General features: G+C 44.8%; 1 protein-coding gene across 1 annotated transcript in view; it reads left to right on the top strand.

The window, feature by feature from the left end:
- The first annotated feature begins 11,221 nt into the window (after window positions 1-11,221).
- Window positions 11,222-27,625, top strand: part of reep3b (receptor accessory protein 3b) — a 31,565-nt gene continuing 15,161 nt past the window's right edge. The window contains exons 1-3 of the mRNA XM_088439677.1: window positions 11,222-11,547; window positions 20,218-20,290; window positions 25,098-25,174. Of these exons, the coding sequence (XP_088295803.1) occupies window positions 11,516-11,547; window positions 20,218-20,290; window positions 25,098-25,174 (182 nt within the window). The 5' untranslated portion in view covers window positions 11,222-11,515. The remainder of the gene's footprint in view (window positions 11,548-20,217; window positions 20,291-25,097; window positions 25,175-27,625) is intronic.

The raw sequence follows: 27,625 nt of genomic DNA, 5'->3' as shown, positions 1-27,625 counted from the left end.
GACGAAAGGTGCCCTGCGGGGCGAGTCAGGTGGGCGGCCCGGACGCCAGACAAGAGGCGCCCGGCGAGGCGAATCAGGCGGGCGGCCAGGACGCCAGAGCAGATGTGCCCGGCGGGCCGAGTCAGGTGGGCGGCCCGGACGCCAGACAAGAGGCGCCCGGCGAGGCGAATCAGGCGGGCGGCCAGGACGCCAGAGCAGATGTGCCCGGCGGGCCGAGTCAGGCGAGCGACCTGGGCGCCCGATGGCGAACAGCAAGCCACCCCAGGTAGGCTTGTATCCCGGTTGCCCCTGAAGATCGGCAGGCGGGGCGTCAGGCGAGAGCGGAGACGTCAGCAGGGCGGCGTCAGGCGAGAGCGGAGACGTCGGCTGGACGCCGTCAGGCGAGAGCGGAGGCGTCGGCTGGACGCCGTCAGGCCGGTGCGGAGGCGTCGGCTGGACGCCGTCAGGCCGGTGCGGAGGCGTCGGCTGGACGCCGTCAGGCCGGTGCGGAGGCGTCGGCTGGACGCCGTCAGGCCGGTGCGGAGGCGTCGGCTGGACGCCGTCAGGCAGGTGCGGAGGCGTCGGCTGGACGCCGTCAGGCAGGTGCGGAGGCGTCGGCTGGACGCCGTCAGGCAGGTGCGGAGGCGTCGGCTGGACGCCGTCAGGCAGGTGCGGAGGCGTCGTCGGGGTGCCATCAGGGAACAGCCACTGGGTGCAGACCACAGACACGAGTGAGAGCACAAGACTGACCTGGGACAGGGGCGACCACAGGGAACCGTCTGGCATCTCTGTCGTCTGCGGCAATGGTGGCATGGCTGACAGCTCAGGCGACTGCGGCTGCCGCGCCGAGGCTGGCGGCTCAGGAGGCTGTGGCAGCGGCGCAGAGGCTGGCGGCTCAGGAGGCTGAGGCGCCGTGGCTGGTGGCTCAACAGGCTGAGGCTGCGGCGCCGTGGCTGGTGGCTCAGGAGGCTGAGGCAGCGGCGCAGAGGCTGGCGGCTCAGGAGGCTGAGGCGCCGTGGCTGGTGGCTCAACAGGCTGAGGCTGCGGCACCGTGGCTGGCAGCACTGGGAACGGCAGGCTGGACAGAGACAGCCACTGGGGGCCAATCAGAAACGGCGGGGATGCCAGGAGACTGACTTGGGATGACTGAGGCAGACGGGCGACTGGCTTTGGAGTCAGACGGGCGACTGGCTTTGGAGACAGACGGGCGACTGGCTTTGGAGACAGACGGGCGACTGGCTTGGGAGGCAGACGGGCGACTGGCTTGGGAGGCAGACGGGCGACTGGCTTGGGAGGCAGACGGGCGACTGGCTTGGGAGGCAGACGGGCAGGGTTCACAGAGCCTGGGGTCCGGCTCGCAGGGTGCACAGAGGCCGGGGTCCGGCTCGCAGGGTGCACAGAGGCCGGGGTCCGGCTCGCAGGGTGCACAGAGGCCGGGGTCCGGCTCGCAGGGTGCACAGAGGCCGGGGTCCGGCTCGCAGGGTGCACAGAGGCCGGGGTCCGGCTCGCAGGGTGCACAGAGGCCGGGGTCCGGCTCGCAGGGTGCACAGAGGCCGGGGTCCGGCTCGCAGGGTGCACAGAGGCCGGGGTCCGGCTCGCAGGGGTCACAGAGGCCGGGGTCCGGCTCGCAGGGGTCACAGAGGCCGGGGTCCGGCTCGCAGGGGTCACAGAGGCCGGGGTCCGGCTCGCAGGGGTCACAGAGGCCGGGGTCCGGCTCGCAGGGGTCACAGAGGCCGGGGTCCGGCTCGCAGGGGTCACAGAGGCCGGGGTCCGGCTCGCAGGGGTCACAGAGGCCGGGGTCCGGCTCGCAGGGGTCACAGAGGCCGGGGTCCGGCTCGCAGGGGTCACAGAGGCCGGGGTCCGGCTCGCAGGGGTCACAGAGGCCGGGGTCCGGCTCGCAGGGGTCACAGAGGCCGGGGTCCGGCTCGCAGGGGTCACAGAGGCCGGGGTCCGGCTCGCAGGGGTCACAGAGGCCGGGGACCGGCTCGCAGGGGTCACAGAGGCCGGGGACCGGCTCGCAGGGTTCACAGAGGCCGGGGGCCAGCTCGCAGGGGTCACAGAGGCCGGGCGCCGGCTCGCAGGGGTCACAGAGGCCGGGCGCCGGCTCGCAGGGGTCACAGAGGCCGGGCGCCGGCTCGCAGGGTTCACAGAGGCCGGGGACCGGCTCGCAGGGTTCGCAGAGGCCGGGGACCGGCTCGCAGGGTTCGCAGAGACCGGGGACCGGCTCGCAGGGTTCGCAGAGGCCGGGCGCCGGCTCGCTGGGACAGGGGCGGTCTGCCGCCTTGGCGCTGGGACAGGGGCGGTCTGCCGCCTTGGCGCAAGGACAGGGGCGGGTAGCCGCCTTGGCGCAGGGACAGGTAGCCGCCTTGGCGCAGGGACAGGTACGGGTAGCCGCCTTGGCGCTGGGACAGGGGCGGGTGCCGCTTCAGCCCGCCGGCAGGAAGTTTGGGGAACAGAGACCGGTGGTACAGACGCGACAGGAGCTTGGGACAGGGTGCAAGAAGAGGGTGGTACAGGACAGGAGGAAGTAGGCAGGGCGCGGCAAGAGGGGGACACCGAGACAGGAGGGAACGGATCGGAAGGCTGAACAGATGGGTCCTGGTGGTCACTGGGGCGGTGGCCTTTTCGCGGGCCCCTCCACCGGCGGCCACGAAATGCCAACCGGGAGCCCACGAAAAGGTCACGGTCAACTAGGGGCTCTGAATCGGAGTCTTCGGACGAACTGTAAAAGGACTGGCCGGACTGATAGTCAAAATCTGAATCAAAATCATAATCAGAGGTGCACGGGCTCGAATACGGAATATGATAAAAAGTGTCGAAGGAAGAGGGACGCGGGTAAACAAAATCCGGACCGGTACTGGAACGAAACGTGACGAAAGGAGGGCAATCCTCGATATCGGAAAAATCTGAGTCCAACGTACAGTAAGGTGCGCGAACAGGAGAGGAAGGGTGATCGGGTGTGCGGACAGAAGGTGAACTACGCAAATCAGAAAAATCGGAACTACAAAAAACGTGCGGGGACAGAATCGTGTCGTATGGGAGGTCGGAGGAACACGAGGGAAACGCGGAAGTAACAGACGCGGGGGGCGGATCAGAAGCGGGGACAGACGCGGACTCGGAGGGGAGAAACACGGAAGAAAAAACAAGAGGTCTCACACTGGGGGAACGGGGCTGACCGGCGGGCTGAGAACGGATGCGGGCGGGGCGGCGGCGTCGAGTCCGCCGACGCGGACTTCCCGCTGGGTCCTGTGCTGGTCGGATCATTCTGTCACGGGGGAGTACGGCGGTTGAGGAGGCCGGCATGGTTGCAGAGGAGGAGGACCCAAAAGCAGGGGAGCGTCGGGACAGGGGGTTGATTAAATCCATTTATTTATAAACGAACGGGAACAAAAGCGAGAAAAACAGGACGGCAAAAAACTCGAACTAAGGGCGCAGGCAGGCTGGCAAAACAGAAAGCAAAACACTATGGACAGGCTGGCAGGAAAACACGGAGCTGAGGGACTCGGGGCAAGACGGGACTACGAGACAACAATACGATAGAGACAATATGACATGACGTGACAGAGACAATGATCCGACACGGGCTGTAACAGACACTAGGCTTAAATACATTCACAAACTAATCAAACTAACACATGGCAGCTGGGCAGGGACAACAGGCAAAGGGAGCAGATTGGAGGACACGAGGCGCAGGTAACAGACAGGTGGACTAAATCAAAACTAACGCAGGCAGACGCGACAGGGGCAGAAACCGGAACTATAAACGTAAACAGAAACAGAACCCCTCAAAATAAACCCACAACCCAACAAACCATGACACATACCTATCTTTTAAATGACCATAGCGATGAGTAACTTAGGAAGAAACTTTTGATCTGAAACTTTCAGGAGATGTTGAATGACCATTAGAAAGTAAATTAGCTGGTCTCATGATGGTACATGGTGGAACATGGTGTGAACCCAAAATGCAGGGAAGCAAACAGTCCTATATATGACATTAAATAATAATATATTATAAACACGACAAAACATAAACAAGAGCGAAGACTGCATAAAAGTAACAAACCAGAAATAAAATCAGTACAAAAAAGACTTGAATATAAACTTGAAAAATCACAGAAATAGCACTCACAAACTGATAAAACACTGGCATGATGGAAACAGAACCATAAATTTAAAAACATGAACAAAACCCCACCAGTAAACCCAGAACTTGAAAAGACAAACAACAAAAACAGAACACAACAGAAAATGCCAACATCTACCAAAACACAACAAAAAACACCCAGAACTTAACAGGTGAGAACATCATCTGCAACTGGGCAAGTTTGAAATTTCAGCTTATGAAATTGTACAGTGGGCCTGAAGTGCAAATCACACAAAGAAAAACCTAAGCAAACAAAAAAAAGGGTAATCGCAAACAGAAAAAAAAAAATGTTGCCAGAAGGGCTAAAAAATAACCCAAACCCAACCCAACCACTTCTATATTGATCCCAGTTAGTTGTTTATACGATGTTTGGTTCCTAGTCTTAAAGGGCCTATATCATGATATTTTAAACTTTCCACAAAGAAATATAGGCATATGAATTAAATTAGGCACATTGGTGATTTAATTTTTTATTAAATATGAGTTTTTTGGTACCAAAATGTCTAAACAGGAAGTGAAATGGCTTGTTTACTGAATCCGCACCTCTCCCCATGTACATTGTAAGATAGTGTTCATAGCAAAAGTTCCGCCCATGAGTGTCATTACCAGGCATTTTAGGAGAGGGTGCGGACCCAGACGCCAGGGAGGCAGAGATGTGGGCTGTGCTCAAAATTTTACTTTAATGAGGGAGGCGTGAGTAAATAAAACAAGATAAGAATGATGTTGAAAGTAGCGATGGCAAAATCGAAACAGTGCTTTGATACATTCTGAAATGAAAGCGAAATGTCTGATTCATTCACTGTTCTGAGATATGAAACAAAAAGACCGTGTTCCGTTTCATGTTCTATTATGCTCCCAATTGTTTCAAAGTGGCAGTTGTCTTGGCAGTGATCATATGATCCATTATCTAAAATCGAATAATAAATAAAATCATACCATTACATCGTAAAGAAATGCCTATTAAATGTGAATTGTGCGAAATGTAGACTTGGCCAGCTCAGTGCAAAATCTCTCCTTCACAACTCTGGAACCAAAACTAAACTAAAAGACATCAATGAGGTCAGCATGTATTTAATCTTGCTTAGGTTGGTATGAGGGCTTGTTACTTCTAGCAAGTCATGTTTCTCTGCCGAGAGCGCAGAATAAGCAAGGAATACTTAGAAATTCATCAATTAAGGTCATTAAAAATTTGGGAGTGTTTTGGGTGAGAAGTCACCATTGTAATGTGATTAAAATCTCCACAATGTTGAATTCCCATGATACGCCCCATTTAAAATAATTTGTGCAACGCTCCTTTAACACAAATGGCAAAGATTACATTAATTCAAATGTTTTAGAGCTTTGAATGACTGATTCTGCAATAAGATTTAGATTATTAGTTAAAAACTAAATGCTCAACGAAAAGGATTTCTGGTCAACTGTGATCCATTGATGCCGTCCCAGACACGCTATGTGACCAGAGAAGCTCCACTGGGAATCTCCTTAACACTGCTGCAGACTGCAGCACTCGCCTTGATGAATAACAAGTAGCTATGAATCCATCACCCACAAGCCTTTACACTTTCAATGCACACAAAGCATGTACATATCTGCAAGCATTCACAAATGCGCAAATCATATGTAAAATCTCATATGGAACAAAAGCCGGCTCAAATCTTATTATCAGCACAAAGCCGTGCTAAAGTTCAATGGATTTTTTTCATGCTAATGAATTCTACTTACTGTCAAACTTAGACAATTGACAATCTGGTGTGCCACAAGGAACTATACAGTTTATTTTCTTTATTCTGAAAATTAATAGAAGTGAAATAACTATTGTATGTATGACATCCACAAAGGCCATCAAAATATCCTTAATGTATTGTAAACAGTATAGTTATCACAAATAATGAATTATTCTTCATGTATCTATGTTAGTGACGGACACATCTGTATGTATAGTGAGGGACAGATAAATCAACCAAATGATCTTCCACTAGATGACAGATGGTACAGTTAACTTGCTTATTCATCTGTTGAAATTTATTAAACAGACTACAAATGGACACAAACATCATTCCTGGGTCTCGTCTCTTTATTTATAATCTTTTGACGTGTGACTTCAGTCTAAACGGCCAGGTCGCATTCATCAGACTTGTGGGCCCTCACAAGGGTCGCAGGCTTGTTTGTGCCCTTCACAGCTGACTTCGGGCAGTGAGCGGGGGGCACCCTGAACTGGTTGCCATCCAATTGCAGGGCACACAAAAACACACAACCATTCACACACCCAATCACACAAAAGAACAATTTAGTATGTCTTGAAAATATTGTGATTCCAGTAAATATTGTGACTCAGGTATGACGGCTGTTTCCATTGTGGTATTTCCATAAACAGGAACATTAAGTGTGTCCACTGTTTGTGAAGTCACGATGTCCTCTGCGCATCATGGGCTTAATGCGCAATTCTGAATTTTTTGTGAAGTCAGGCTTTTTCATGAGGTCGTTCACATTTCCAAATAAATGTGACCTATATGTGACCTCTATGTGAGCTGTGTATGAACAGCAAACAGCCCAAAACTCTCCCGCATGCGCAGAAGACACCGTGACCTCACACACAGCGGGCATGCTTAACATTTGTGTTTACAGAAGTACCACAATGGATGGCCCAATGGTTGTCATACCACAGCCGCAATATTTTCTATTACATATTTATTACATTTAAGGTGGAAAGGAGGGGGAACAGTGCGGTATTTGGCAAGGGCAGTTTGTGCCGTGACAGCAACTTCTCCCTCACGCAACAGCTCGCTCCGAGTGAGTGAGAGGAGAGAGACACACACACACTTATGCACACACACTTATGCACACACACACACACACACACACACACCCTCACACACAGAGAAAATACACTTTGTTTTCCTTCCCCCAGAATATGTTTAAACTTCTTCATCTGGTCCCTTATTGTTTTATTTTCGCCAAGCTACCTTTGCTTTTTTGAGAATAGTGACGTTTGCCACTTGTTTGTGAGTTGGATGAATGTGACCTGGCCGTTCAGACTTATGCTGCCTGTCAAAAGATTGGCTATGTATCTAATTTAGTACTACATACCCAATCGGCCTGAGTTGCATTCGAAAAAATCGGATCTGTGTCGTTCACACTGCCATCAGGTCTAAGAGGGGCAAAAAAAATGGAACTGGATCATTTCAGGCTGCAGTGTAAACTTAGCTTTGGATGCAGACATGGTGCTACAACAAAGCGAGGAGGTGCAAAAGCCCATCAGATATAAGCCCCTACAGCATTTAATTTGATATTCTAAAATATATATATAAATTATTTTCTGAGGTTAGACAGGCGGAAGAAAAAAAAATCCTCGCGCTGTGCCTGCTCAGATAAACTCAAAAACACACCGTGAGAAAAGTGCAAAATGATTCGTATCCAAATGTGAAGTGACACACTTTTGGTGTGAAGTTAATATCTTCAGTGTGCTTGTAGCACCACTTTGTGCAACCCTATCCCTGTGCCTAATGATTGACAACTTGTCCAAGGTAATTCGTTTCTAGCCTGTTACTCAAAGTCAGCTGGTACTGACACCAGCTCACTCACCCGTCTGTAAAGATGAACTATAGAAAATGGATGGCTGGGTTCTTGAATTGAACCCTCTCCAGCTCAAATTAAAGTTTAGTTACAAAAAAGTCATATACAGTATTTGGTTATAATGATCATTAAGGGTAGTTGTATACAATTCAGATTTTTGAGGGGACTGAAATATACCCATATGATGCATTCGCAATGTTGCAGATTTACTATATTGGTTACGGTGAAGTAAATTAACACTCAAGACTGAATATGGTGTGAATATAAAATTTATTTGCATCGCATGTTTAAAAACAAAACAATTACTTTTAAAGTGCTTTACAGTGTCACAATAACAACAAAAATAACTTGTTATAGATGAGTAAGAAAAATGGACAGCAAAAATGAATAGTAATAACAAAATTCCCCCAAAATAACAATAACAACAACTATTGCATTAATGCATTTTCTTGCATCAATCGATGTTAATAAATAACATCAATAATAATACAACAACATCTCAAATCTTCCTTGAGATGCCATGTCTGCATGTATGTTACAAATTTCAACACCAACGTTGTTACTTGCTGTTGCCTCTAGTGGCTCATCGTCACCATGAAGTCAGACACATATATTTCAGGTTAGGACTGCACGATTGTTAAATTTTAATCACAATATTGGTTGCCACGATTAATTAAGATGATCCTCGCAATATTAACATTTAAAAAGCCGGCTACGTGTCGCATCAAGCACTGTGTCATCCTACCACCTGGGGGCAAACACAAGGTTAAGAATTCATTAAGCTTATGAAATAGCAAGCGAGCAAATCCTGCAGCTGCTGTTGGGGCGGCAGCAAGGCTTGGTTTATGCCAGTTTAGTGCGGCTCCACGCGTCAATGACGTCATTTTGGCAACCATACCATGGCCTTCTGAGCGGCGTCCATGCCAGCCAAATTTCCCGCCACACGAATCTTTCGGAATTTCTATACCGCGCAGGAAACACGGAAAGTTCGCCGCTACAAACACTTGATTTGGCTGAAAGACACTACCGTCACCTATAACGTAAACAACTCCTGGTGAGCACGCACATTGGGGAGAGATGACAAGCCTGTAAAAAAAAAAAAAGTTGGAAGGATTTTGATCGCTTGAAGCTACTAGGATTCTCTACCTCTGTTGTAGTCAAGCATAAACCAAGCATTTGTAGCAGCCTCAACTGAGTGCCACCCTTCTAGCCACTGCTGCAGGATTTGGTTGCTTGTGGGACACGAAGACAACGCTGAAGTTGGCGTCACTATGCGCAATTCCACCGAATTTGGTTTGAAATTACCAAAAATGACATTTCCACTGTTAATTTATTTGAATTTGCTTAAAAGTAAATTATTTGTTTGGTTCTAAGTAGGAATCATTTTTTGCAATGGTTTGCACTCAGCAAGTAAATTAGCTGTGTTGCCCTGTGTGCAAATTTTTTGCCAAATTATTCTTCACTTTATTTATTTATTTTAGTTTAGTTTATTATTACTTGCAAGTATCTAGTCTTGAAGCCTTGTTTTTCTACCACTTGTTTTAAAAAAGGGCAATAATTTGACATAACCTTAACCCTGACCAAACATGATGACTAATCGTGATTAATAATTGTGATTTCAATATTGACCAAAATAATCATGGTTATTATTTTGGTCAATATCGTGCAGCCCTACTTCAGTTGTTTCCTCAAAATCTGGATCACTCATTTCATCATCTGAAATGAATTCTGTCTCAGGTAAAGCCACATTAGGAAGGCAAACCATTTCACTGTCTTTCTTAACTGAATAGGATCTTCGTCAGCCTGCCATAACGCACCAAAAATCCTGCAAATCTAGTTAGCAAAAAAAGAAAGAAAAAGAAGGAACTTTTTTTCCAACAAAGATCTATACTAATATCTTATGTGCTATGGAATTTAGGCTACATTAGTTTGCTCACTGCATTGTCAAATGAACATCCTATGATGCCATTCCTTTCAATGAAAACCTTTTTGATGGTGTGTAACTTTCACTTCCAGTCATTTCATTTTACATAGGATATACGGTACCCTCATTGACAACTCAAAGTAATAAGTAAACCGGTGATAGGAAAATAACCTCAGTATAGACTAGTAGAGAATATTGCTCGAAATATAAGCAAACCAGTATAGATAAAGCACGTGGCATCCATTGGTACATGTTGCAAACCTGCAACAATAAGGCAAAAATAAGGTTGCTCCTCTTTATATATTCACGATTTATTTCATGCAGTATCTGTTTCAAAATAAAAGAGAATGTATGGCGTTGTATTTGTGCCACAATTACGCACGCGCGGAAAAAAATTCGAGCGTTGAAAATAAAACTGAACGAGCAAAAACTGAGTTTGAGCGCAGAAAAAAAGTTCTTGAAAAGAAGTTTCTCGCTCAAAATTCCTTTTTGCTCGCTCGCAATAGCATTCTCGCGCTCAACATCTCGCTCTCGTTCGCGATACTCCTCCCTCCCTCGCTCAACATCGCGTTTGCTCAACATCGAGCTCTCGCTCGCACGAGTCGTCCTCTGCGCTCGCTCAGTTCTGCTCACTCAGCAAATGCAATGTTGAGCGAGGGAGGGAGGAGTATCGCAAGCGAGAGTGAAATGTTGAGCGAGAGAGGGCTATCCCGAGCGAGCAAAAAGGAATTTTGAGCGAGCAATTTCTTTTTCTGTGTTCAAACTCCATCGACGCGCGCTCAAACTCTTATCATTACGCGCTCAATAGTTTTTTTCTTGCGCTCAAAATTCTGTTTTCGCTCGCTCAGTTTGATTTTCTCCTCTCAATTTTTTTTCGTGCGCTCGTAATTGTGGCACAAATGTAACGCCATAAGAATGGCAGTGAAACATGAAACAGATGCCAACAAAATTCATTTCACTTAAGATCAAGAAGTCAGACATGTTGTATGGAAGAGAGCTCGCCATCTAGTGATCTGATGGAAAATTGTTTGTTGCTAAAACATTTACTTCGCAGTGGTAATTCTGAGTAAAAAAAAAAAAAAAAAAAGCAGATAAAATCTGAATGTGAATTAGAGCATACAATCGTTAAAAAAATTGTAACGCCTGCCCAAGGTGTCTTCATTTAATAAAAGGCCCCTAACATGTATGTCTAAGGTAAAATCAGGATCATGTACAGTATATAAAATATAAGGATGGATTTTAAGTCCTATGCTGGAGAACGATTTCTAACTAATTCCTAATCTTGCCTTTCCTTCTTCTACTGACATCTTCACGGAAAACGTGCAACAAGTACATAAGTAAACAAATACTGTATAGACTAGTAAATTACGCAACACCACCAGTTCGATGACAACTTAATCAGAATAGCACTTTTAAAGTTATTAGTAGTTGTATTAGTGTTCTTTTAACTCTATATATTTAACTTCCTCCTAATAAACCTTCACGTGATCCTGCCTAAACCTCACCAGCCAATAAAAATGACGTATCCTGTGTACTGCCGAAAGTGACCAATGGTGTGTTGTGTCGTGACGTCAGTAACCAACTCGCTGTTGTTCTGTTGCTACTGGCAGAAACCGACTAACTGTGTGCGAGGAAGATAGCTTGAGAAATAAGATAGATTAAGTACTTTACAGAAAACGTCGAGGACATCAGTCGTCATATTCAACTACTTGAGTTATGATCACTATTAGCGGATGAACAGGAGTAACATTTCAGTTCAATCGAGTGGCTGAAGCGCAGCTTGTAGGACCTTTGGAAGTTTGGGCAGACCCAAGTTTTCTGTAGCTTGGCTAACGACATCACTTTGGCATTTTCGATCTTATACACAACCCGCCACTGCAGACACAAAAAACATGGTGTCCTGGATAATTTCAAGAAGTGTCGTGTAAGTACAAAGTAACGGTCGCTGTTTAAGTGAAATCAATGTGTATTTTTTTTTTTAAATAAAAGGTTTGGTGTAAAATGACAGCTTGCGGGTATTAGCTTTGTTAGCAAACAGGGCTAACTTGTTGTCGCTTTGTTGCTGAAGCCATTTTTGAACTTGATATTTTTAAGTTACAGTGAACGTTCTCTGAACATATAAAACGTTATTATTCGTCAAACTCGATATTTTCGTTTCTCAACGCAGTGGTGTGTCTTGCGATATGCTAATCATTCGAACGTTATCCTTTTTTTGTATGTATGTGCTTATTTATTTATTTATTGATCTATCGAACATTATCCCGTATACCAAAGTAACCGTCGGTGTTGTCATTGTCATCCGCCATCTAACGTAATTGCATGTGATAGTTGCATGTACTATGTTCCGACATGTCGATCCACAGGAGTGCCTTGCTTCCTTCTCGAGTTGTCATTCTATGATTTGTAGATAGGTACTAGTCTAGCAGTAAAATCAAGTTCAACCGTTTAAGAAGCACAATTGCACCCTTTACACAGTATGCTTTAACTCCGTTATCAAGCTACAACATTTTCGAAATGAAAGTGATATAAAATATGTAGAAAAAAAAACTCTGGCGCCTAAAGGGTTAAATACAAGTAAATACAGCTTTGTTTTGCCGGAATCACGGCGTAGCATTCAGCTTGTTCGATAACGTTGTCCCATATTCCAATGCCTAGCGTGGTTTTGTGAGTAACATGACATTACAATCCATGAGTTTCTTATGTTGTGTCATAGAAGTCCCAACTCATGAACCTGTTCGCCAATGACCGCACATTAGCAAGGAAAATGTTTTTAGCTTTAACTAGCTCTCTGCCCCTCTGCATTTCCCCCACCTTTGTTGTCACACCACGCTCATACGTCACTATATGCGTTGCTATGTATGTCACTTAGATGCTGGTCTACTATTGGTCAGCATCACAGCCTCCTAAGATGCTGCTCTTGTATTGGTCGGGGTAAGATGCTGGTCTGCTATTGGTTGGCGCCACGGCGTCCCTAAGATGCTGGTCTGCTATTGGCAACACGAATATTCAAGTTTTATTTTTATATGCATAGTAATACAGTGATCCCCCCCTACTTTGCGTTAGTAGGGGAGCGAAGTCTGAAACCCGCGAAGTAGGGTATCAGTCCCTAGATTTCTATGTACACCCCAATATAGCCGCAGTAACCATAAACAATCCTTTTTTTTATTTTTTGCGTATTTTACTTCATTTCTCCTATTATTTAACATTACATTATCCTTATTAACATTATTGTATATTCATTAAAAAACTAATATTACTTAGTTTGTTGAGAATTTGTTCTCAGGACTGGTTATCTGTTATAAGACTCTGGTGAAAGAGTACCCAAGTCATCACATTGAACTTCACATTTATTTTGGCTCATGTATGGTCTATCATGTAGTATCTGTTGAATAATCAATCAACAACAATGTTAAAGTCAGTCAACTAACATATAAACACTTGCCGAACTTTAATCTATGAATTTACTGTATTTTTAGCCGACATTAGCGGGTTAGCAACAACTAACAATAACTAGTAACTATAAAGTGCAACCTCTACACAAACGAACACATAAACAGAATAAACACTCATCGCTTACTAAACATAGGCAGTAGCGTGCGTTATCAACATAAATGATGATAAACTATAAATATGAGCTTACGCTGTCATTCACCACGTCACCGTAACGAGCGAATGACTCACAGAGAACGTAAAATAGGAAACGGAAATGCAACGCGACCCGACAAATTAAAAGCATACATTTCAAAATAAGATAAAAAAAGTCACAAACTCTAACGCTTGAAGAATTCTTAACATAGTTATTAACTAATATTACTTAGTTATTTGATGAATACAGTTCTGTATAATGTACTTTTTTGCCTTTTTCAAATTTTTTTCGATATTTGCACATTTTTAAAATTATTTTTTATTTTGAAATATTTTTAATTTTTCCTGGAAAACCCCGCGAAGTACTGAGACCGCGAAGTAGGAGGGATCACTGTACCACACAATGAAATTCTTATTCTGTTGTGTTCTCTGAGCAGACTACATTCCAGAATCGAGCAAAATATAAGGTAAACTTTAAAACAAAAACGAAACCAAAAAAAAGATGCCGATATGCTAAAGACTTGATCTTGTGCAAGTGCTTAAAATATGCTTAAGGTGCTTAAGGAGGCAATAGCAGATATTAAGATATTTTATTTATTATGCATTTTAGTGCTTAATTCAGACTTTAATTTGTTATCCATGGGTCCCAAGATTGCTAGTGATGTTAAAGGGAGAAGTAAGAAGATGATTGGGATAATGAAGACGAACTTCAGCAAGAAACAAGTTTCCACTATTTATTTACAAACCAAAGCAGGACTAAGCACAAACGTACTAAGTAGTTCTATTTCGCCCCTCCAGACCGCCAGAGGCGGTGTTAAAAGCACGGAATAAGCCTTCGCGCAAGCGCAAGACGAGAATGCATACCAACAAAAATGTCATGTACAGTATATGACATCGGAGACATATATAAGGCAGCAACCGGTTGTCTGTGTCTCAGAACCTTCTCGCGTGTTGGTTTGCATGCCATACGAGTACCGTGCTTTTTGTGGTTCATTTATTTATTTCCTTTCGTCACTTGTAGCCCTTTAACTGTGTCAGTCGGGGTTGCGGTTTACTCTCCGCCCTCCAGTGGCTGCGACGTTTGTGTTGGTTTATCCTCGTTTGGTTTGCGCAACTTTTGCTGTAGCTTTGCTTCACAAGGGTGAAGTGCGTTGTTTTGTGTGCTTTCGGTGTTTTTTTTTCTTTTGTGATTTTCGCCGTTTCCTTGTTGTTGTTTGCTACTTCGGCGTTGATACTTGGTTGCGGGTACCTTTCATGGTGGTCATGGCCTGACGTGTGCGTGCTTGCCATAAAGTTGTGCTTTGTGTTTACCTGGCTGTGAAGTCTCTGTGGCTGTCTGTGTGTCTAGTCACCCGCCAACTTTTGGTGTCGCAGCTGCGTCTGTTATCCGTCCTTACCCCATTCCTGCCTGTGCCACGTCGCTTGCGCTTCGCACACGATCCTTCCTCTTGTCACCAGACGAGCTCGCTCGGACAGCGCGGCATTGTCCTAACGTACAATGTCGCATGGCGACTGACCTGGTTACAAGGGCTACAACGGCTTGTGCGCGCTTGGCTCGCATTGGCAACTCTGTCTCGCACCTGTTGTGTGAGGCGTGTCTACATGCTTTTGCCTTTATGAAAAAGGACCACGGGTGGGCGATGTCCTACTTGGTGCGTTTGCACCGCCTTGTGTGGTTGTCTCAGGCCTCCTTGACTGAGTCCTCCAAGCGTACTCTGCGGGACTTTCCTGTCATTCCTGGTACGTTTTTTTGTTCTGGTGCAGTGAAGACACCTGTAGACCTGTAGAACAGTCGCTCAGGGTCTGCGAGGCCCGTGTGCAGCTCTCTGAGACTGACAGAGCTTCGGCCATTGCTGGTCCTCCTCATTTTCCCACTGGTGGATTTTGCTCTGGTCTTCGGGTGCCTGATGGGAGACCCTGGGCAGTTGCCCCCCCCAAGGCCGAGGTGTTGATGACTGAGGTGTTGGTGCCGACCGTCAGGTGTTTTTCCCCTCAGCAGCTCAGGCTGTGGGCTGCTTTGGGTTCAGACCCCTGGGTGCTTTCCACCAAGTCCCAAGGGTACAGCTTTTAGTTCCGGCGCCGGCCCCCCATACAAAGTCGGGTCCAGGAGACCTTTATCGCCGACCGGGCAAAGGCCTTGGACCTCGATCAGGAGCTTACTGCTCTCCTGGCCAAAGGGGCCAATGAGCCTGTTTTCCTTCCAAGCCTCACCAGGGGCTTTTATTCTCCATACTTCCTTGTCCCAAAGAAGACAGGTGGTTTTTGTCCGATTTTGGACTGAGGGCTCAGTCGTTACCCCAAGAGGTTACCATTTCACATGCTAACGACGTCCGACGTATTGCGGTCAGTCAGTCTCGGCGAATGGTTCACCTCAGTTGATCTGACAGACACTTACTTTCATGTCCCCATCGCGCCTCATCACAGGTGTTTTCTGCGCTTTGCTTACAGGGGCGCCCACTGATAGTTCCGAGTGCTTCCGTTCGGCCTCTCACTCTCACCAAGGGTGTTCACTCGCTTCGTGAAGGCGGCTCTTGCTCTCCTTTGCAACTTTGCAAAGTCGGCTCTGGTTCCTTCACAACAGACCACCTTTGTTGGGTGTTGCTGGACTCCGTGGCCATGCTGGCCCGCCCTTCACTTCAGCGAGTGGACGACGTTTTACGTGTCCTGTTTTTTTTTTGCCTAAACAGGCGCCTCCCATTTAGGCATTTTTTACGCCTACTGGGAATGTTGACTTCTCTCACCGCGGTGGTTCCACTGGGGTTCCTACACCTTTGTCCCCTATAGTGGTTGAATGGCTTCAACTTGGATGCCAAGAGACATCGGCACCGATGTCTACGGGTGTCGACTGGGAGTGGTGCTGTATCGCCGGGAAGTAGTATCCACGGATGCCAGTCTCTCCGGCTAGGGTGCCGTTTGGCAGTACAAGTTTGTTCAGGGGCATTGGTTGTCAGTGGACACTGCAGACCACATCTATGTCCTGGAACTTCGGGCTGTGCATCCGGCACTCATCCACTTCCTGCCATTCCTTCGGGATCGGCACGTCCTTATGCGGTCGGACAATACCTCGACAGTTTTCCACATCAATCATCAGGGGGATACCAGGTCCATCAGGCTGCGGTTGGTCGCTTGAGCCCTTCTTCAATGGGCAGCCGCCTACCTAGCCAGTCTGCGGGTAGCCTATCTTTGCGGGTGTCCTGAATCAGGTGGCAGACTCATTGTCTCGCGGGGTTCCAGCGCCAGGGGAGTGGCGTGTGCATCCGGTGTTTGTGCTTGCTATATAGGCTCGTTTCGGTCAGGCGGAGGTCGTCCTCTTTGCCACGCAAGAGTCGACTCACTGTCGCCACAGTCCACTGGGGCACGATGCCCTGGCGCATCCTTGGCTGTTTTGTCTCCTATACGCCTGATCTCCCCGTCCCCTTGTCTGGAGGGTGCTGGTGGCCCCCTTTTGGCCAGCACGGACGTGGTTCCCTCTGCTCCACCTGCCTGTGTTTTGCCGACCCTTGGCATCTTCCAGCCCGGTCGGATCACCACCTTCATCAACTTCGTCTGTGCGTGTGGCCTCTGAGGGGCCTGACCCATTGATGAGCTGCCGCTCTGATTCAGTCAGGCGCACTATTGTCAACGCCAGGGCTCCTTCCACACGGTTGTTGTATAATAACAGGTGGAAGTTCTTTGTGTCGTGGTGCACAACGCTTGCCAAAGACCCAGTGGCTTGCCCTGTTCCTGCTGTCTTGGAATTTCTGCAGTCTTTTCTGGATAAGAGTCGCTCACCTTCCACATTGAAGGTTTATATCGCTGCCATTGCAGCCCGCGACGCGGCGGTTGATTGCGACTCGTTAGGGCGCTACCCGCTTGTTTCTTTGTTCATGAAAGGGTCCTGGCGTCTCCGACCCTACAGTGCGCCACGCACCCCCTGCCTGTGACTTGCACGTGGTGCTTGACTCCTTGTGCCGGCCTCCTTTTGAACCCCTGTGTGAGGTGCCTCTCAAGTGGGTTTCTCTGAAGCCTGCGTATTTGCTCGCTGTTGTCTTGACCAAACGTGTTGGGGAATTGTATGCCCTGTCTGTCAGCCCTTCCTGCAGCAAGTGGCACCCTGATGGAGGCACGGTCACTGTATAGCTGAATGCAGCTTCCGTTTCGAAGGTGCGCTTCTCTTCCTATATCAACAAACCTTTGCGCATCAAATCGTTTTGTGCCCCCGCCTGGGGACGATGGGACCTCTGCAGATCTCTTGTGCCCTGTGCGAGCACTGCGTTTTTATGTGGATGCTATGTCGTTGTTTCGTAAGTCATCTCAGTTTTTTGTTTCAAACGGGGGTCTTTTCAAGGGCTCCCAGCTTTCCAAACAATGTTTGTCTGACTGAATCGTTAACTTGATCGCGCATGCTTGCGGGGATTTGGAACACCCCTTGCCCTCGGTAGTCCGTGCCCATTCTACTAGGAGTGTCACAACTTCATGGGCTGTGTTGAAAGGGGTTCCCTTGGAGGATGTTTGTGCTGCTGCTTCCTGGTCGTTTCCTGGCACTTTTGCCAGGTTCTACTGTATGGATGTTGCAGCCCCCATTCTCTGTCTGTGGTCCTGGGCTCCTCGGGGGTGTCTATGTGAGGTCGATGTGAGTACCGTGGTCTCCTAGTGACTTCGCTGTATTTCGTCATTCCTTGCTTTTAATACCACCTCTGGCGGTCTGGAGGGGCAAAATAAAATGACAGTTACGTATGTAACAGCGGTTATATGAGCCCCGGATGACCACCAGAGTTTCTTGTCACTCGGATTCCTTGTCTCTGCGTTGTTCGTGCGAGTAGGTTCTGAGGGACAGACTACCGGGTGACGCTGCCTTATATATGTCCCCGCTGTCATATACATGACGTTTTTGATGGTATGCATTCCTATCTTGCGCTTGCGTAAAGGCTTTTTCCGTGCTTTTAGCACTGGCTCTCATATTGTTTATTGTCATTAAGATGAATTAATTTATTTAAAAGAACTTTTGGAATTTACTTTTAGACAATAATCATTCAGTCACAATTTTTTGAGGAAAAAGTAGCAATTAGATTATTTTGCGTGACGTTCAGCCCTAGTTCACATATCTCTGTAGAAACATAGCTATAACAATACTCTAAGGCAACGGTCCCCAACCCAACTGGTACCGGGCCGCGTGGGCTGCACCTGAAATAATGTTTTGGTAATGATTTAGTTTAACAGTTCATATGTTCGTGCTTGATCTTTGTTTTTTGTTTTTTTTTGTTTGGTTTTTTTTGGCTCCGTTTCTGGCCGTTTTTGATATTACATACATAGTGAGTAGGATGATGTGGTTTTCCACAATATAAATCTAAAGCGTTGACCAGTCCGTGGTGAGAAAAAGGTTGGGGAGCGCTGCTCTAAGGTATATCACTTACATTTTTTAGCATCTTGAGCCTCTTACCTCATCAAGTAGACTGCTCTATTACATTTTTTCATAGTTCAATCGTCCGATTAAACTGCACTCTAAATGTCTAAATTGAAAACCGCTTTACTGATTCGCAACCACAGATGGATGTCAACAGTGCCCTATTTGAGATTTAAGATCAACAATTTGTGAGTCCGGAGAAATGGCTGAATTTTGTTAACTTGCTTGTTTCTCCGGTTGACTCTTTAAGAATGGAAAATGAGAGAAAGGAGAGACTCTATTCTTTTTTGTGGTAGATCTCAATATCATGTGGATAAGATGGCTCACAGTGAATCACAGTGAAAAAGCTTACATTTAGCGACCAACATACCATCTAGCTAACCACCACAAGTATGAAGAATGAATAACTTTTTAGTTCCCGTAATTTTTGTTTAACAGTAATATCTTACCTGATTTATATAATCCACAGGCTCAACTTTGTGGCTACAACAGTCTTATAATTTGGGTGTAAAAGTGTTGCTTCCTGGATATAAGCAATCATCTGTGCTTGTGATGGAAGAAAGCACAGTGAATGCAGAGGGCGTGACCTCTATAGTTGCCTGCATGTGATTGAGGAGTGTACTTGCGTTAAATCTGATTGTTTAGCCGATATTTTGCTACAGTATATTTTCTCTCACTCTGTACAAGTTCCTTGTTAAGGGCCAAGCTTCAATTTTGTAATTGAAAAAAAAATCCTAAAAGTTCCTCATAATTTTGATAGATGTTTCCAACTTAAAAACACTGAATTTTGCAACCCCTCGCCATCAATAATAAAAGAGTATCAGTAATAGCAAGTGCTCAAACTAATAGCCATGTATATCGATTGTGATATGCGGGGCGGCATGGCTTGGTGGTAGAGTGGTCTAAGTGTCTAACCATGTCTAAGTGTCCTTGAGCAAGACACTGAACTTCCAGTTGCTCCTGATGCTGCGTCATCAGTAGGTAAACGACTAGATAGTGTAAACCACCTTGAGTACCTAAGGTAGAAAAGTGATATATAAGTGAGAGTCCATTTACCATTTACCATATGCGCACCTCAGGCCGAGTGAAAAGGTCAAATTTCATTCTGAGCCACAGGCATATTACATTATCTTTCAAATTTAATTGAGTGTCATGTAAACAGTTAATCAGAATAGACAAGCTGTATCAGCTCCAGGTTTGGGACCAGGTGTCAGGTTTATGCATACTCTGTCATGATGTAAATGGATCATTATGCTTTCATAAGCACACATTAAAATGGCGGAGTCTCACCAGAGCTCTTATGCATTGGAAGAACTTTATTAATAACTTTCAATTTGTTTTCATCAAGATGTTGCTCTGTGTTAAAACAGTATAAACTACTGTGCCACATTGATGAATAAACTTAATCTTGACAAATTTTGATCGCACTCAACGTGTCACATGACTAATCTGATATACGGAATGAGCACATCGTAGACTAGAATACAGAAGATCATGCCACATGTAAACAGGTGACCAGAGATCTTCACTCATAATGATTTCTGTCACAATTTAAATCTTCATATAAACCTGCCTTATAAAATGTAACATGATTAATGAGAAACCCTTATGTTGTTTCTTTTGCAGACTGGTGTTTGGCACGTTGTATCCTGCGTACTACTCCTACAAAGCTGTCAAGACAAAAAATGTCAAGGAATATGTAAGACCATTTAACACATACATTGACATGATGCAGTTATAACTCTTATCATAACCAAAATAAAACATTTGGCCACTTGTATCTGGCATCTTGCTCTTTTGGTCATGACCCACAGCTTTTGATCAAGTAAGGGTTAGAAAGAAGATTGACTGGTAAATTGAGAGCTTCACTTTTGCGTTCAGCCCCCTCTTTCCCACGACAGACCGGTACATAGTTTCCATCAAAGTTTACACTGCACCAATCATGTAAACAAGAACCCAAGGTACTTCTCCACTTCAGGCAGGACCTCATCCAAAGGGGGAACTCCAGCATTTTCTGACTGAGGACCATGGTGTCAGATTGGGAGGTGCTGAACTTCATCGCAACCTCTTCAAACTGGGCATTGAACCGTTCCAATGACAGTAGGAGATCACAGCCTAAAAATTCCAACAACACCACATCACCTGCAAAAAGCATAACTGCGACAATAAAACCACCAAACCAAACCCCCTCAACACTTTGGCTGCACCTAGATAATCTGTCCATGATGGTAAAGAACAGAATTGGTGACAAAAAGCAGCCCTGGCAGAGTCCAACCCTCTCTAGAAACGAATTTGACTTAACTGTTGGCAAATCGGAGCTAACTGACACCAGTGGTACAGGAACCCAACAGTCCATATCAGGGTGTTCAGTACCCCGTACTCCCGAAGATCAACCCCCTAGAACTCACAAAACAAAACACATGCCTGCTAGGGGTGTAGAGCTGGCCGGGACAAACATCACACTGCTCCTCCCGAATCCGTAATTTGACTTTCTGACAGACCATTCTTTTCAGCAACCATGAATAGACCTTACCGGGGAGGCTAAGGAGTGTGATTCCTCTATAGTTGGAACACAACTTCTGGTCCCCCTTCATAAAAAGGGACCCACCACCCTGGTCTGCCAATCCAGAAGCACTGTCCCTGATGACCATGCAATGTTGTAGAGGTGTGTCAATAAGGACAACCCTAAAACATCCAGAGCCTTGACAAACTCTGTTTGAATCTCATCTACCCCAAGAGCCTTGCCACCAAGGAGTTTTTTGACTACCCTCTCTGCACACTCAGCGCCAGAGATGGGAGAGCCCACCTCTTAGGTTTCCAAACAGCTTCCTCAAAGAAAGGCGTAAAAAACTGTATACTATGGCTCCTAATGTTATTTAATTGTTTTTTTTAAACTTGTAATTTTAGCGTGCTCCAGTATTTTGTCATAAATACTGTAACAATTATAAATAATGTTTTTTTTTTCTTTTTTTTCTTTTCCCCAGTACCAATGATCAGAATGGAAGATAGAAGTTATTTGATTAAGTATTTTACACATAGTTCACTAGACAGTAAACTATTGATGTCACCTCCATCTTTCTTGGTTTTGGTCAGCTTTTTTTTTTTTTTTTAGACACAATTTTTAGGTGTTTGTATTTATTTGTAACTTGAAACATCCGACTGCATTTGAATGCCCCTTGTAGTCACGTTAGCAGCGAGTGCTAATGCCAAAGACCTGTTCACTAGTGGTTTCTTAGCATCCTTAATAGGGGTGAACAATTTTAGGACATGACAAAGTTGCAATTTTTCTGACCGATATTGTGATATCAAGTTTTATTTTTTTGCCCCCCTCCTCTTGAAAATCAATCATCAATGCAACAATCACAAAATACAGTTAAAACATTGCAGAGAATCCATCTGGTTTCTATAGCCACTTATCCTCACTAGGGTCGCAAGCTTGCTGGTGCCTGTCCTAGCTGACTTCAGGCAGTAGGCAGGGGACACCCTGAACTGGTTGAAAGCCATTTGCAGGGCACTCAGGCAGACAACCATTCACACACCCAGTCACACTTAAGGACCGTCTAATTTATCTGTCATGCATGTTTTAGAATGTGGGAGGAAGCCGGCATGCCACGAGAGAACCCACACACGGACACACCAGAGCAAGCGGGAATTGATCTCAGGTCTCTTAATTGTGAGGGAGACTTGCTAACCACTCCTCCACCGTGCCACCCATTGCAGAAAATGACATAAAATTAAAAAAAAAAAAAAAAAAAGCTTGAGGTGAGCTTGAGGGAAAAGAGCCCTCCTGAAATCGCGTAGTCAAAATGATATATGGTTCAGCCCTAGTCATTAATCAGCATATGAATGTTTTTTTTTTTTTTAAATATAGGTATATTGTTGATCAGCTATGTGATACGATAGCAAGAATAAAGAGTTCGTGAGAACAAGTCAAGCCAGCCATTTCTCCTCCAATAAAACTTTTACCAAGTTGAAATCCCTTCTAATGAGAGAACCATTTTTAGCGTTTTGGCACATTCATCTTTCAAATGTCGATAGCAACCAGTACCTTAAGATAATTATTCCATCCAAAGGGAATAATTGAATGACCACTACCTCTACGTATTTGTTGTGTTTATTTATGTTCTTTACGTTTATTTATTTATGTTCTTTATGTTAGTAGCCTGTTGAAACTACAAGGTCTGTCTTCACAAATGCCTTGTGCATCGAAATAACTAGCTATGGCTCTTTGGTAAAAAGGGGCATGGCTGTCCTTTGAAATCTAAAATTTCTCATACAGTATTAAAGGGTCAATCCTCACAAATGCTTTGCAATCAAATGACTAGGTATGGCTCCTGACTAGACTGTACCGGGTAGCAGTGGTGGTCCGTGTGTTTCACACTTAGCCCTTCAGTGATTCAGCCCGTCAGAAGCACACATATGCATTACTGGGCTACACAGGCTATATTCCGAAGCATTTAAACATCAATAAACCCACAATCAGCAATTGAAACTTATCATTATACGTGGTACTGCCAGAATTTATAATAATTAATTATTTTAAATTATTTGTGGATGGCTGAAAAGATGTTCGCAAAGTTTTATGAAGTCCACCAAGTATTATGTCGGTGTGGCATGTTGGCGACAGATGTGGGAAGGTGGATCCAAAATGCAGGGAGGCAAGATGAGATGGGCTCAATAAAACGATTTATGACTCGCATAAGGTGGGCAAAATACGAAAAACTAGAGCTACACTAGGCTGGAACACGCTCATGACAGGTGACACATTTTACACTGACAGACGCCAGGGAAAAACAACACAAACCCAAAAGCAAAATAAGTCAAACAACACAAAATAAAGCCACAACAGGAACAACCAAGACAGAACGTGACATCAAAAGCAGGCAAGCTTTAACAAGATTGTACGCTAAATTACAAATCACATGCTTTTAATTTCTTTACCACTAATTGAATGTGAACAAAATGAAATGACGAAAGCATATTAAAAATGGAAAAAATAAATCAAATGCTTGACTCACTAAAACGCGTGTCTCCCACGTCGTTCAATATAAAATCCATTCTTCTTTCTTTCCTCAGAAATAGTTCAGTGACTTGCTTGTAGATTTTCAGCGTTTTATTTCCAATAAGAAATACTTTTGTATTGATATGAACAACATGGAGAATAATTTTTTATATAAAATATATACATTTAGTAAAAATAAATGTAAAATGAAATTGACTTTTATTATAGTTATTATAATTATTATGGTTTATTATAGTTATGATAATATCAGGTTATTTTAGGCGAGCAGAGAAGGCCTTGCTGGCCCTGGCAGTCCACCACTGCAGGGTAGACCTGTTACGTGTCAGGTGTTCTCCCTAGTTCAGGGATGAGGCGCAGATTACTGATAAAATGGTTGTAATTTTGCAGTCCAATTTCCAAAAGCTCCCATTTTGTGTATGATGTTAAAGCCAAACTGTTCTGCACGAACAGACTTGAATTCAGCAGGAAGATCAGTGCTAGCTTGCAAATTGATAAGACACTGAGCTTCACATTGGGCACGCATCACCTATGTTATGTTGTCAGATCAACGATTTGACATCACCCGCCAAGACTGTCCGATTCTACTTCAAAGGAGGGGTAAAACTACTGGAGGGAAAACTTCTGTTGAAACTTCCCAATTTAAAACAGCACATGCTTAGGCTGCCATGAGCAAATAACGTTTAAAACAAATAAAAAATATAGCATCTAGTCAATTTATATAATTCTCAACAGCAAATAATCACGATTAGTCAACGTTATTGACAACGTTGACAATTCATGACAGACCTACTCTGGATTGCTCATTCGTGAGCCTTGCATTGATTATTCAAGGCAGCACGGAGCTGCTGGAACTTGTGAGTGGCACAGCATGGCCATCAAAATTTAGTATAATGCTTCAACTCACCTTCGGAGTACCTAGCCCCTGTTGTTTATGTGGAGATGTGTGTTGTGTGTGTGCGTGTGCGTGTGTGTGTTTTTATATATATTCTGAGTAATATGTATAACTGACACTGCACTTGTCACCATGGCAACAACCAAGTCACAACTTAACGGTTGCCATAATTAACAGAGACATAGCCACAGAGATAATGGTGGTAGCCTACTTGAGACATCAACGTTATTATCACTGGAAAGAAGTGCTCATTGGATCCAAGACTAGGTGAAATTAAGCTAGCGTGTGTCTTCAGTAAGACAATTTTGTGTTTTTGTACACACTTTTTCTTTGTCAACCATATGCCAAATAAACATTTAAATATGTGGGGAAATATGAAAACATAGAATAACAATTTCTGAATATTTTCTGTGCAGCTCAAATTGGACATTTTTATTTCTTGTCACTAGTTATAATCTAGGTGAAAAAGAAATCTGACAAATCATTATAAACATAACTAAGCGGAATGGTTGTATGCCATCATAGTATTATAAAACATTCAGTTTATGCATTTGAAACAAGATGTTACATTTGCAACTGTGTTCTTTCTAGGTCCGATGGATGATGTACTGGATTGTTTTTGCCCTTTACACTGTGGTGGAGACCATCACTGACCTTACACTGGCATGGTGAGTTCTTATAAAAAAAATCCAGAATGCTGGTGGTGTCACACATAATGTCAGTTTGACTGCATGCTTTTATGAAACTTTTGAGGTATGTTTTTTTTATCAACTAAATTTTGTTTGAGCTTTTGTAACGGTATGACGCAAATCACATTTGAAGTTTGAGGTTCCACTGTACTAATTTTTTTTACCCGGTACAACTAGGGCTGCACGATTAATCGAATTTTAATCACAATCACAATATTGGCGGCCACGATTAATTAAGATGAAATTTGGCGGTATTAACATTTAAAAATCCGCCTACCTGTCAAAAGTAACCTCAGGACTCAGGCGAGTTAAGGATCCCAACCACACACTTGATGAAAAAAATAGTCTATAAGAGTTTATTCAACAGAAAGCGCACACCAAGCCAAATTTGTCCAAAACAGGTAAAGTACAAAAAAACCCCCACAAAGTACCAAAATAAAGAGAGACAAACCCGTCTTGTAGAATGAGTCCAACTGGGAGGGGAAGCCAGGGAGCTGAGTCTGCAGGAGAGTGACTAGGACAAAGTAACAACAGAAATCATCAAAAAGCAAAAACCCAGAAGAAGCAAAGTGCAAACCAAAAAGTCACGAAGGAGTAGATGCGGAACAGGAGAGCTAGATAACTCACTTGGCAGCAAGGAGTGTGGCGAAGGAATAACCCAGCGCCACTCTCCTGCACTGGCCAGATTTAAAAAACCTGTGATGGCAAACAGGCAACAGGTGTGCGTGACCGGTGACCCCGCCCCCTCGTGGCGGAAGTAGAACCTCGCCTAGACACATCAAAATAAGACAGAGCATGGCAGGAATGTGGCACTACCAGTACATGTCAAATCAAGCACTTTCAGTCATCCTACCAATAGGGGGTAAACGCAAGGTTAAGACATCTTTAATCTTAAGAAATAGCAAGCGAGGAAATCCTGCAAGAACATCCGCTGCTTGGTTTATGCTTAACACACCCCGCAAGTTCGACTCTGCTCCTCGCGTCAAAATGACATCTTTTCGGCAACCACGCCACTTCACGCGGTGTTCGCGCTAGCCAGATTTTCCGCAACGCATATTTTGTGGAATTTCCTTAGCGCGTGGCTACAGAGCCCCTCTGGTGCCAGGGTAAAAAATATATACTGGTATATTTGCAGTAATCCGTACCCACGGTTTAATAATCCGTACCTTCAATTTAGTAATCCGTACCCATGGTTTAGTAATCTGTACCCTCAGTTTAGTAATCCCTACCCACGGTTTAGTAATCCGTACCCATGGTTTAGTAATCTGTACCCTCAGTTTAGTAATCCCTACCCACGGTTTAGTAATCCGTACCCTCAGTTTAATAAACCGTGGGTACAGTTAACTGTAGACGCTGAATTGAGAAAAAAAACAAATGCTGTATTTAAGGGAGGTGTCCAAGGATGATGGCGTATGAGCTGGGCGACGAGAGTGGGCGTTTGTGTGTGGAAAAACCGTTTTCGGCTGTGCCGCTACCCCAGAAGAACAAATTATGTGTTTCCTTCCCGGTTAATGAAAAGTTTTGGGGTCATTCTTTGATGTGTCCAGTGACTTAGTAGTCATACAAAATCGTGTTATTGTTCCGCCCAATGCATCTTGCAGTTTGCAGTTTGTCTCTGTGTACTTCACTTCCGATCCTCCTGCATTCAGAAAAGATGACTGTTCAAATATTTTACAAATGGTGTGTTTGTTATTAATCGGCAATGTTGTTGAGGGATTGAGGCATCATTGGTGTTCAGACAATGTTTTGACTGAGATTTATTGATCGCGAATGTCAGAATCTGTCACGTTTCTGTTGTTGGTTGGTGTAGGTTTCTGTTATAGTTCCTGTTATTTTTGTACTTTCAAGTTGTGGTTTGTTTTGGGTAAAATGTCTTTGTTTTGGGTAACATGTCTTTTGCCTATTTTGTTCGTATTTTGCAGTCACTGAGTGAAAATAAACCTCCTTTTTAAAGTACCTAGCCGCCCCCCGGCTCCTCTGCATTTTTGTGTCCACCTTTTAGCACCTCTCACCATCATGTTTCGCAATTGTGACAGAATCTCCCACTGTCCTTCCATCTTATTTAAGTATTAATTAATGTAGCGTGTTTGCGGGAGGTCTTCCAAACGCTTTTCATTAATCTGGAGGAAAACACAGAACTTGTACTTCTGGGGGAGCGGTACAGCCGAAAACAGTTTATTCCACACACTACATACGTCATCACCTCCCTTCAATATATCTTTTTTTTTCTCTCTCAATTTTGCGTCTACAGTAAACCGTATGCATTGTTCATTAAACTGAGGGTATGGATTACTAAACTGTTGGTACGGATTAGTGCAAAAATATATATATATACAGTGGGCCCCCGGTTTACGAACTCCCTCTTTTACAAACTTTTCGACTTACGAGCGTGGACCGCGGCGTTTTTTGTCCCCCAATTACGCACAAACC

Source organism: Hippichthys cyanospilos, chromosome 17 (assembly GCF_059441005.1).
Source record: "Hippichthys cyanospilos isolate Australia breed blue-spotted pipefish chromosome 17, RoL_Hcya_1.0, whole genome shotgun sequence".
In the NCBI taxonomy this organism is placed as follows: domain Eukaryota; kingdom Metazoa; phylum Chordata; class Actinopteri; order Syngnathiformes; family Syngnathidae; genus Hippichthys; species Hippichthys cyanospilos.
The sequence above is the reverse complement of the archived record's forward strand: the minus strand, read 5'-3'. Positions and strand labels throughout refer to the sequence as shown.